This window comes from Abramis brama (genome assembly GCF_963993115.1).
Source record: "Abramis brama genome assembly, chromosome: 6".
NCBI classification, from domain to species: domain Eukaryota; kingdom Metazoa; phylum Chordata; class Actinopteri; order Cypriniformes; family Leuciscidae; genus Abramis; species Abramis brama.
The window spans coordinates 31,630,658-31,643,841 of record NC_139968.1 but is presented as its reverse complement, the minus strand read 5'-3'; the positions used below and the strand labels follow the sequence as shown (position 1 = coordinate 31,643,841).

The 13,184-nt window shown below is 35.5% G+C and overlaps 1 protein-coding gene across 2 annotated transcripts in view; it reads left to right on the top strand.

Annotated features, from left to right (window-relative positions):
• The first annotated feature begins 6,618 nt into the window (after positions 1 to 6,618).
• Positions 6,619 to 13,184, top strand: part of LOC311085769 (elastase-1-like) — a 262,685-nt gene continuing 256,119 nt past the window's right edge. For both annotated transcript variants that reach the window (XM_084118397.1, XM_084118398.1), the window contains exons 1-4: positions 6,619 to 6,765; positions 6,920 to 7,011; positions 7,393 to 7,490; positions 9,664 to 9,789. In XM_084118397.1, the coding sequence (XP_083974523.1) occupies positions 6,642 to 6,765; positions 6,920 to 7,011; positions 7,393 to 7,490; positions 9,664 to 9,789 (440 nt within the window). In that variant the 5' untranslated portion in view covers positions 6,619 to 6,641. The remainder of the gene's footprint in view (positions 6,766 to 6,919; positions 7,012 to 7,392; positions 7,491 to 9,663; positions 9,790 to 13,184) is intronic.

Sequence of the window (13,184 nt, the reverse complement as noted above, 5' to 3'; positions counted from 1 at the left end):
AGCAGCTCCAGTTCGGTTCCTCACTTGGGAAGACTTCTAATGACATCAACACTCTTGAAGACAATGTGTTTAAACAATTTTCAGATGTTAAATGATATTTTAAAGTGTTTAAACTAATTTAAGTTTTCATGTCAGGTGGTACAACAAAAAATTATGTATTTTAGTTGTACCACCTGACATGGAAAGTGTACAACCAACCTACCCGTATACTTGAAATTAGCAGTTTTTATCTGTATTTGAGAGAGCTCTACAAACTTTTTCACTCTGCCAAAGAGTTTAGTTAGGCTCCTCTGGACGATGCATTATCATGTTTACGGTTATTACCTGGTAAATTCATAATAACATTTGAGAATATACAAATTGCTGGACAAAAGTTTCTCAATTATCTCAACAGCTTTTAAACTACTGATATTTATTAAAAACAATTATATGAAAGGCTTCAAACCTAAAATGATGGCATAGTTTTTATTTTGTTATTATTAAGACACCATTTTAAATTGTTTTCTTAATCTGTTTATTTGTTCGGACAGTTGCACCATCACCTGACATTTTGGGGTATAATGCTGCCTTCAGGAATCATCATAAATAGGCCTAGTTTCCTAGTTTAAAGAAAATGAAAATCGTAATCACGACTGCAGAAGAAGAAAAACAAAATAATATGTATTATTATTAAATGTACACACAAAAAAAAAGATTTTGAATTTTATTTTGATTTTTAAAGAAGAGGTTTTATAGAATATAGTGATTCATGTCATGAAGTTATCAAATTATTTTAAAAGGAAATAATGCACTTGCCACAACATAACTTTGTGACAATGTTTAGAAAAATATACAAGCAATTTTTAAACAAAACTGTCTGCTTATACAGATTCTATCTTTCAGTGCTAATTGCTTTGTGTATTTAAATGTTAAATGGGAAACCACTCAACTGTTCTTTTTTCTTGCATTTTTCTTTTCTTATTCTTGCTTTGTTATTAGGGCCACCAAAATGAAGACGTGTAGGAGTAGTTAGATGTTCAAGCTTTTGGGGAAAATCTTCACTGTAAAAAATGATCGTGATTTTAACAGTAAACGTCTGTAAAAATGCTACAGTGAAAAACTGTTAATTGGTTAACAGAAAGTTTCCGTACTATATACGGTAAATAACTGTGATAGATCTAATGGTACATTTAATGTAATTTTACTGTAAAATACCGTTAAATTTAAAAAACAAGTATTGTATAATTTACAGTGAAAAATCGTAAATTGACATTCCCACAATTCCCTGCGTGACACTTCACATTTGACGTATTTTTGTTGAAATAACTATTTCATCATAGTTTTCTTAGTTTTTTTATAATCAGTTATGTACATTAGGGGTTTATGTTACATTTAATGTTGTTAAATTAATGTTCATTGTATTTTTTAAATTTCATGTGTGTTACCATTATGGTGTTTAATGTTTGTGTGAATGACACTGTGCAGCTTCTGCATATTAATATTAACTTTCTTGTGGAAGTACTACTTGTGATGAGCTTTGATTAATCATGTAACTCTCATTACTGTTGGGATTGTTGGTTTGTAAGTGTAATACTATGGTACAAAACATATATTAATACTTCAATAGGTCGTATAACATTATATCATATTACTGAAATCCAATGTTAAATATACATGTTTAAAATGTTAAATTTACATGTAACTCCGTAAGTATGTTTACGGTTTGATGTGATTTTTACAGTATTGTTCTGGTAACCACAGCTGCCAGTTTTTTTTCCGTAAAAACAACAGGATTTTTTTGTTCATTTAAATGTTTAACCTGTTTGCATTCTGTTTTTGCTGTTTGTGCTTTGTTCTATAGTAAATTAACTGAATTAACCTAATTCTGAGTCTGTATCGTTCATACTGTATGTCGTTGAAAAAGTCTCTAAAATAGTTTTGGGCCAATGAGGACAAGTTAAATTAGACCACTGCGTATCCGCCCATATTATTAAAAACTAAAATGACCAACTGGTTACCAACACAACTGTCCATCCACAACGTTGCCACGATGTCACCTTTACTGACAATGTTACAAAGTTACGTCGTGGAAACGAATCCAGGAATTTCACTTGCCACGACGAAAGTTTGGTCACCAGATTATACGTTGCAGTTACATAACAGTCACGTATTTGTGTTAGCTGGGATGCTTCTAACAATACTACACTAACAACTATGCTACTTAACTACCTAGGCTACACGAAATAATCTAAATAACTATATAAATGCTATGCTAAATAGATGCTAAAATACACTATCCTGATTGTTTTCAATACTCGCAATTCCAACTCCTGACTCGCTACAGTGGTTCTGAAGAAACATGACGGTTTTTATACTGCCAAGGGCGTGGTAAGCTCGTGCCAAGGGCGTGGTGAGCTGGAACCTGCTTACGTCACGTGCCACTGCTTACGTCACCTGCCACCGCAACATCCAAAAGGAAAATTCAACTGCAGTAGCCACCGTTCAACCTTAAGAGGGCAGCACCATATATTGTAGAATTAAAACACTTTATACGCAAATGTCAGAAAAGTTACTCGAATCAATGAACAGCACTAATAAAGCCCCATTCTTACAGATCATTAACTTAAAAAAGTTGGTTTAGGGTTTAGTTACCCTTTAAACAACGTGCCGCAGGACGTGAAAATGATAACTCGGTGAGCTGAAACTAGCAAAAAACACTTGTGTCGCACTTGGCGCTGTATTGCGCCAGGTGTAAGATAGGGCCCAGAGAGTATCTTTTTTTATACAGAGGATGATATGCACCTAAATTATGTGATACTATACTGTAACATATTAAAACAAAACAATAGGTTTTAACAAATACAACATTTATACACTCTAAAAAACGCTTCGTTGGCTGAACAACCATTACTTATAAAAGTAATTAGATTAAACACAAAAAACGTAGTATTCATAACTTTTCAACCTCTACTTAACATATATAGTGTGTGTAACACAAAAATTTAAGTTACCAGGTGAACTTAAATGTATGCATAAATAAAATGAAAAAACACAAGTCAAATCAACTACGATAACAACTGCGTCAAAATTAAGTAAATCTAGCATAACATTTTAAGTAACTATACGAGCCACGTGATATGCAATTTCCCGTGATGCCTTTCCAGCCAAAAAATTGGAGCCATTTTGTGAAGCACATGAAGATGGTGAAAAGGTAAGCTTAACTTTCTATAAACTTAGTAAAATATTAGATTTTGACGTTTTAACATTAATAGGCTAAACACTTGTTTATTGTGTTAGTGGGTGAAGATTTTCTGAAACGCAACGTGATGAAGACACTGAAAAGAGGTAAGCTTAACTTTTTTCACTTAAGGTAGGCTACACTCGTTTATTGCATTTTTGGTCAAGAAATTAACTTTTAAACTGAATTTCAGAATTTCTATGAATTTTCAACAAGAAACGTGTTACTTACGAATACTTATGAAAACGTTTGTAGACATATTAGTTGATGTAGCCTATGAAATGAGTGACTGTGTGCGAGTATTCAAAAACATAGGCTATAGGCTATATTTTATTTGAATTATTAAGCGAGTGAGCTTCCATCGAATGTAGGGATAAGTGTGTATAGTAGTCAGAGTATTTATTGTTTATTTCGTGGGATATGACCATGCATTGCATTGGCACGTATGCATTAAGATTGCATTAAGATGACTATTCAGACGGTGTTATTGGGAGGCTCGCTCTCCCGCACGGAGAAATTCGTACTTTACATTAACGAGTTGTCACGTAGCTTATACTTCAGTATTTTTTAAGTAAATGTAGTTGTCATTTATTTTATATGCATATAAGTTGTTCTTTGCATGTTTACATATTCCCATATTCTCTATGGATCGCGGGAAATGGGGGCGGCCTGTGGCCTTGCGCGGGTTACTTTTGGTAACGTTAACGTACTGTATAAATATAAAATTCGAAAACACATTGGCTACAGCTCCATAGTGTGCACTATTTATCATTAAAAAATGGCGATCTTGATTCAAGCACAATATTATTCCTAAATGACAACGACGACTGTCTATTAAACCTTTGAAATTATTATCAAAATAAGTAAATGCAAATAAAGATTGTAAAGATCTATTACATTGTTAGGCTATTCCAGTAGTTACTGTTAAAATGTTTTCAATGAGATTCATTCAAAACCTCTGGACAAAAGTCTTCATTAATTAACTTATAGTTATTTATATATATATATATATATATATATATATATATATATATATATTTTAATCAATATTATTGAATAGACTCATTTTTTATATTTATAGGCATTTAATAATGGACTAATTTGTAACATTTAATTATTATTTTTTTATTTTTATATAGATTTTTGATCAACAGACAAAATAATAATTATATAGATATATATATACACACACACACACAACCAGTAAGATTTTTTTAATGTTTATAAAAGAAGTTCCATCTGTTCGCAAGGCTTAATTTATTTGATCCAAAATACAGCAAAAACTGTAATATTGTGAATTTCTTTTACAATTTAAAGGTGCATTAAGCAAGTCTCTGAGTTTTTGCAGAACTATGCCCCCTCTGGCGGCAAGCGAAACTGCAACCAGAGGTGTGCACGCTCACGGACAAAAGTTTTCTTTTTTTATCTTACGTGGAGTTTGCGTTGGTGTTTGAAATGAACTATAAGCAGGTCTCTTACAATCCATCTTCTATGGAGAATGCCGGTGAATACACAAACCTGCCAGACATAGCTATGTGAGCGTGCCGTGAACGCGCATGACGTCACGCCCAGTCTAAAATTCCGGCCCGAATCCCTCTTATTTATTTTACTTTACAGGATTATAGAGACAATCTCAGTGATCAGAGAAGGGCTCATTCAGCCCATCAGGCAATTGTTTAAGCATGTATGGGTTAGAAAACGGGTATTTTTAACATGAAAAGTTGCTTAATGTGATTCAATAATTTTGTGATTCAATACAATGTATTTTCAATGCAATGTATTTTTCGCGACAATCTGAACAATAGCAGGTGATGTTGCAAGTAAATGCAGATTTGCTGTTTTTTTTTTGTTTTAAGGATACTCGTGGAACGAAGAGGAACTGGAACAGCTCACATTGAGGATCATCATGAAAGGTGGCTCAACAGAAAATGTTTTAAGTGTTGCAAAGGGTGAAAAAGTGACCTGTTGTAAGTGAACTTCCATGTCAATTTGCCATATGTTGTTGTATATTTCATGGTGTGGTTTCAGGCTTTGCAGCCTGTGGCAAAAAAAATAAAGTGAAATGCTTTATTGTGTGTGATTTGCATGTTTTATTTATTTTAAGACAATGAAAGCAGTGCAGTAAGCAGACCAATAGCTGAAGATCTAAAATAAGTTAAAAATGTTAAGTAAAAATGTTAATTCATTTAATTGTCTTATTTTTATAAATGAGCTTAAATGTTAAGTTAACACAACTAAGATTTATTTTGATCTCACATGGCCTGCACTGTGTTGGATTTACTTAAAATGTATATGTGTTGGATTTACTTAAAATGTATACGTGTTGGATTTACTTAAAATGTATACGTGTTGGATTTACTTAAAATGTATGTGCACCATTTTTGCATCACACTTTTTAAGTAATCCCAACTTGGAATAATTTTACTTAAAGTTAATAAGAAAACCTTTGTTATATGTACTTAAATATTTAAGTTCATGCAACATTCTTTACTTAAAAATATAAAAACATTATTGAGTTTTTCATTTGTCCTCAATTTATCCAATATTATGCAGGACATTATTTATAAATCTGTGCAGTAATGTCCTGCATAATATTGGATAAATTGAGGACAAATTACTTTTATACACTGTAACATTCAGTGTTAAAATTCTTCCTTTTTTTTTTTTGGTAAATCTGTTTTTAGTGCTTAAAGTCCCCATGAACCGGAAGTTGCAAACGACTTTTCTCCATTGTTGTGACGTATTTCCAAGTGAAACAGAGGGCAGGGTTTTACACAAATTTAACAGAGGGCAGGGTTTTACTCTAGCACTCCTCCTCTCCATCTCTGCTCATAGCAGACTAACGGTTTGAGGAGTGGTTAAGTGTATCTCAACCCAAGCCGCCAAACTGACATCATCAGAAAAGAAACGCCATTCCAGACTGGAAGTAACTTTTCAGATTTTGATTAAAGATTGCCACGGCAAACAATTTTTTTTCGGTGTATTAACTTGCACGGATTAATTGTTCACCACAAGGCTAGTAATATGTGCTAACAAAGTAAATAGGGTCAATTTTGAGTTCATGTCGACTTTAACTTAAACTTCTATTAATTAAATTGAAAAATCTGAATTTATAATAATAAACTTACATGAATAATTGTATTAATAAATACAAATACAATTTTATAAATTATGTCTAATTAAATGTCTATTTTTGATTATTTTTAAAAAATACATGACATGTAGAAATGCACATTAAACCATGCATGAACTTTATATCAGGTGCAAAAGTGAGATACTGTGAGATGCTGAGATGTTAACTCAAAGCTAACTCAGGTCAAGCCTTTAAACAAGTTTATTCTGCAACTGGAACATTGGCCTTGGCAGTGGTGATATCTGTGGGATTCACACACCTGTGGGCATCAGCCATGAGTAAACACTTGTTATGTACAGCGCTGCAAATTTCTGTGGGCATATATATGGACGATGGAACAGTTCAGAGTGCAGAAAGACCAGACAGACTGCAAACATGCTGAGGATCTTGATGTTGAGTGTGCTGGCCGCCCTGGGTAAGACGCCCTTTCTCTTTCTAAAACCACTAAATCACTTTGATTTTACCAAGTTAACAAATGTGAATGTACTCAGCTCACTCTATATGGCCTCAAACTACAAAATTACTACACTCCTATTATGTCTAAGTGTGTTTTTTTTGTGTGTGTCCAGCGCTGGCTGAGCCCAGATACATGGAGGATCAGAGCATTGAGGAGCGGGTTGTGGGTGGAGAGGTGGCACAACCCAACTCCTGGCCCTGGCAGGTACGACAGTTTTTACATTAACTCAATAGAAATCCTTTAAAAACTCAATAATGTTTTTTGGTGTTTTTTTTCGGTGGTTTTCCACAACTAAATGGACATGGTTGCTTAAGGTGGTCAAGCTATTTTTCTAAATATGGTAGAAGGTTTGTTGGTATCCCACTAACAAGATCAAGATGGTGCTCTACAAAGCAGGTTGACCTTGGCAACACAATAATGGCCATAAATGTATAGCTTTATACCTAGTAAAACTTGAAGCTGATTATAACTGGATTTTCCAACATCAATAATATCCAATCCGCCCGTTAAGATATTAAAATACCAGTGAATTTCATAATCCTTTCATATTTTCAAATTCTAACTAAGTCACTGTCCCTTTCTCAGGTCTCTCTCCAGTACCTGTCCAACAACTACTATCATACCTGTGGTGGGACTCTGATTAGCAAGAATTGGGTGATGACCGCCGCCCACTGCGTTGACACGTAATTAAATCACGTTTTTGCATCTAAATGGTTAAGAAACAACACAAACATCTGATAAACTGAGACTGATCACACGATGAGTATGACAAGCGGCAACATTCTGATCTGAAAAATGAAGCCTACCCGGAAGTGCGAAAAACTGCAATACATCGAAAATCCGCTAGAAGGAGGTCCCAAAAGGGAGCAAATGTCCATAGCCCCCATGTTAAAATGTCCGTTTTCACAGCATAAATTCATGTTTTTACAAGTGGGTCCCATGGACTTTTATTGTATTTTTCGATAGCGTCCGAGTGCCTGACAACTGTGAGGGGGGTGAATTTTTTTCTAACTCAGCCAACTCCGGTCCTGGAGGGCCACTGTCCTGCAGAGTTTAGCTCCAACCCTAATTAAACACACCTGAACAAGGCAATCAGTGTTTTCAGGATTACTAGATAGATACAGGCAGGTGAGTTTTTATCAGGGCTGAAGCTAAACTCTGCAGGACAGTGGCCCTCCAGGACCGGAGTTGGCTATCCCTGGTTTAGATCGTATTTAGATATAAAATATATGACAATAAGGGCGTGGTTAACTTTGGGTGACAGCTTGATTGACAGCTGACAGTGCAGCGCCACGGAGAATGACAACATAAGAAGCGCCATTTTTTTTGACATATAATACTACTGTTTCTGTATCATGAAATGTAGTTTTAAGAGTTTTTCAGGCGAGAATGTAGTTGTTTAAAGCTCAAATCTGTGGTTTATTTATAAAGATTTATGAAAATTGTATCCATTTGTGAGATCCAGCGATGACCCGGCTCTCAGCGCGATGCACCCCGCCTGGAACAGCCTTTCATTGGCTAGGTTTGCCGCGGACTCTGGCGTCTCTGTAGTGGTTAAACATGAGATATAATTCCTCCTGTCTATATCTAACGGGCGATTTTTGGTCTCGTGAATCTATAAATTGTTCCCTGGCCGATCGTTTTGGCTGAGGGGAAGTTTCATAACTTTAAGCTATATTTGACTTGTAACATATGTTGTATGGTTAGACTAGATCGAGCGCTGACTTTGTATGCTTGACCGAATTAGCTTTATTTGTATAGCTTCTTGTAACTTTACCTTTTACTTATACTTTTATAACAGCTAATATTTATAAAACTGAAATTTAACAAAAAGAGACTGGGTTGAGTTTTGTCATTTTAAATTTTAATACAACGAATATGATCTGTAATGTTGTTTACTGCAACATCTGTTGTTCAGTACAAATGCACATATTGCCTGGACCATATTAAAATGTTTAATATTTTTATATTATATTTAAAACGAAAAGAGGCAGTTTTGTGTTTTTTATATATATATATATATATATATATATATATATATATATATATATATATATATATATATATAAATAGGCAAACGATATGTGCAGTGATCAATACGCATTGCCTGAACCACATTTGTGTGGCTATAATGTTTAAGATTTCTTTAAATGAAACCGAAAAGAGTTAGTATGGTGTTTTATAACATATTTCGTTGCCTAAAATATACACAGAGAGATAACCGGAGTAGGCAGAGCACTGTCTGTCTGGTCTACGAGTGCGCGCGCGCCCGCGTTCTCCCGGGAGAAGTGCCCTTAGGACCCATATAAGGAAATTCCACCCTCTCTTACGTGAGACAGAGCAATACTCGAAAAAAACGTTCCGAAACTTGTGACAAACCGGAAGGACAATTTTTGGCACAGAAATACTCCTTCAAACGTACAATTTAATTTTTGAAACTTTGTCCATGTTTAGCATGGGAATCCAACTCTTTAACAGTGTAAACAACTCAGTATTCATGAGACAGTAATTCACCAGCCCTTTAAGAACTGCAGTTATTTTCTTGGAAAAATATTTTTTCACCAGTGTTTCATCAGCGGAACAATCCAAAAACACATTAAATAACAGTACAACCCACTGACTTAAGAGATAAATGTCTATCCCTCAAAGCCTCGCTTTCATTCCCATTAAAAATCAAAGATGGCGCTGCTGTGAATAAGGTCTATTCTTGATCTGAAGCGCAGCTGTTCATATGGCTGGCACAAGTCGCCCTCTTGACGGCAGATGTAGTACACATTCAGTGTGTTTGCAAAACATTTTTGGTTGTAATTTGTTCTTACTCTTACCTATGTGTTTCTGAACTTGTTTTCTATGCAGCCCGAGAACTTGGCGTGTTGTCCTGGGTGCCCACAACATCAACAACGTTGACCAGTACTCCAAGTCCTTGGAGGTCAGTGAAATCGTCATCCACCCCAACTGGAACAGAAACAATGTGGCTTCTGGGTGCGTATATAACATACAACACGTAACGTTACATGACTTTGGCGACAATTATACACAATTTATACACGACTACATCTACAATACACTTATATTTTTTAACTCAACAAACTAGACTGTATTGATTAAACAATGAAACACAAACAACAAAAACTATTTTAATATTAAGGTAAGTACCTTTAAAGCAACAACATGGAACTTTTCCTCTGCGGTCGCCCTACAGGTTGGAAGCGGAATTGTCCATTACCGCTGTCGTAAAATGATTTACGGTTACTGTATATGAAGCATGCAGGTTTTTTTCATATGGGCAATGATAATATTATTAATCTTCCCCCTTTCATAATTTATACATGTTTAGTAGACTAAACATTTTAACTCAAACATTTGCGATTTGCATGTTGATTGCAGTGCTCAAATCTGAACGAGAATGATAGCGATAGCATCCTAACCATCTAAAACTACCATGTTAGTGTTTACTAGCTACCAGATTGATAATTCGCTCATCTACTAGCTGATTCATGAAGATAAATAAATGGAGGACCAGATAGTTTCCGTAACGTAGCCAGGCAGACAACAGATTAGAAAAACTAAAGATAGTATGCAAGCAATTTACAGTTACTTACTAGTTCAACAGCATGACGGCCAAGTCAGCATCGGTCTGGTAACTCTCCTCCTCCATAAGCTAACGCCAGCGAGCAAACGCTCGACCACTATTGATCCTCGTCCTGCCTTTCAGTTTATCACTCTCCCTTTTCCTCTTCCGACTCTACTCCGACAAAACCTTGGACTTCTTACGTTTCGCTGCTGCTTCAGCCATGACGAAAACAGACGTACGAAAACAAACGCGCTGGTTGGCCACATTTGAGGAAGTGGTGGGCAAAGTGACGTATGCCGTAAAGCAGTCGAATTTTGTAGTTCTTTTTGAGCGCTGGTTACTACCCGCACCCCGAAGTTACATAGTGCCAGTAAAAGCGATACAGACCCCGTCAGGCTCTGGCAGACGTCTCATTCAACCTATTGTAAGTCGATGTACTATCACAAGGGTCTTGGAAATATATTATGAAGGTTGAAAAGTTACATTGTTACTTTAATGTATATTACTGTCTCGACCATTTAACGTGAGCATCACAGTCAACTTTATTGATAATTCTTTGCGGCTTACTGAAATGCTTGATTGTGATTGGTCAACCGTAGCATTTAGCTGTCACAGATTTACTATTAACAACTGTCACCTGTTCACCCATAGCAACGTTGTATATTATTCCGTTGATTTGCAGTGCTATTTTCGTAGGCCTATCTCTCGTATCATTCCACTAGCGGTAACTAGCGACATCTTGAATTAGAGTTTTTGTAGTCAAAATAACTTTAGAGGACTTAAATAGTATAGCTGTATATTATTGCAGTTTTTTCTACTTTGTAATGGACATTTTTTTATTAGCTGAAGATTTAAAGGGGTCATAAACTGAGAATTCCAATTTTCCTTGATCTTTTGACAGTTAATAGTTCGAAAAATACCCTGTACGTTTCAAAACTCAAAACTTCCGTGTTTTTCCAAAAACTGATTTTATTGAAACCAGGGACGGTGCTATAGGGGTGGGTTAAGGGGGCTGCTAGAGCCCCGAATGTATTTAATAAAGCCCTGAATGTTTTTATTACCAAGCCTTGTACGCACCATCACTGAGTTTTCAAGTTTATGAAAATAATTTATATTACAACCTCACATCTACAGTGTCAAATTACGTTGTCATTCAAACCCGACAAGAACCGCCCACTGAGGCTAGTCCTTCTGACTGACATGTAAACTGGCCAACCATCGATGAGAAGTTAAAGGAGAACTCTGGTCAATTTTAACATTGAGCTAATTTTTTGTAAATTTGGAGTGCTGTCAATACAGAGAACAACGACAAAAATCGGTGTTGCCTACACCATGTTATCCTCTTTTTAAAATTTGCACTCTGTTGACTTTAATGGGGCAAGTTTTAAACCTGCTTTTAGCCTCTTAACATCCTTGATGTGTCATTAAAAGTGCACAGCCAATGTGAGTGATTCCTTCAGCGTGAACATGGGTTAATCTAGACAAAAATGAAAACGATTTTTGTCGTTGTTCTCTGTACTGACAGCACTCCAAATTTACAAAAAAATGAGCTCAATGTTAAAATTGACCAGAGTTCTCCTTTAAGCGTCTTTACGATCCTGCAAATGAGATTAGATCTTTTGGAGCCAGGCAGTTTGTTATAGTTTGTGTATAGTATTTTACTAGATTTAAAATGGATATTTCAAAATTATATATAAAAAAGGAAGTAAAACACCCCCAGCCATCACTTAAACGCCAAGATATACAACAGCTTCAGGTATCTGTAACTTTTAATCTTATATTAAAACTTTTAATATTATATTTCTTATTCGGTTTTAAATTGTGTCTGATTTGTGTTTTTGAGCATCTAACAGTTAACGGTTGCGCAACACAGTCTATATAGGACACACACACACACGCATTTAGACAGGGGCGTCATGCAAGCCAAAATTCTGGGGGGGCACAATCTGAGACGTTGCAATTGTTTTCTGACGGGTGATATGGATCATGTTAGGAGGGGTCAGGGGGTTTCTCCCCCTGAAAATTTTTAAATTCTGGCTGCTAAACATACCATTTCAATGCAGTTTGGGAGGGACAGAAATACCTTAACGGAGCTAGCAGCAACCCTCCTCTATCTGAGGACTAAGTTAAAGTATCTATTTTGTAAGTTTATGTAAAAGACAGGTTGATGAAAGAACTGTAAGCTCAAATTCAAAAGCTTTTGAAGTCTACTTCATTAAAGCATGTTTACACACACACTTACTGTACACTTAGGCCTACTACACATGATTTTAAAAACAGTACCATTGCAGTTTTTATGTTATGATTTTAAATTGGTATGTGACCTAAGAACGATCTTACATTAAAGGTACATAAAGGTGCTGAGGTCTGACTTTGTGGTGCTCTGAAATTAAGTTATTTTAATATTAATATGTGATGAAGGACTTTGAAAGAAGTTTGACAGATTTCAGTGCTGAAAACAATTGAACCAGCTGGAGACTTTGACAAGACAAAACAGAACAGATGTTTCAAAACCGATCAGATGACGTTACTATGGCTTTGTATGGCAGTAACGTTAGCCAACTAGTTTACGGTTAGACTAGGCTAGCTATCGATAACGTTACACTGACACAACTTATGTTAATGCTCTGAATTCGCAGCTAATATCAAATCCATAACTTTTTGATCAAGTTAAAATTTCCAGGCCAACCACAAATAATCCCACTACCTTTTAATATCATCCGATAACTAATTCAATGCCGATTTGTTGCTTTGCCCACTTACCACTTCAAGACCATCTGTAAAACATTGCCAGCTCAACGTG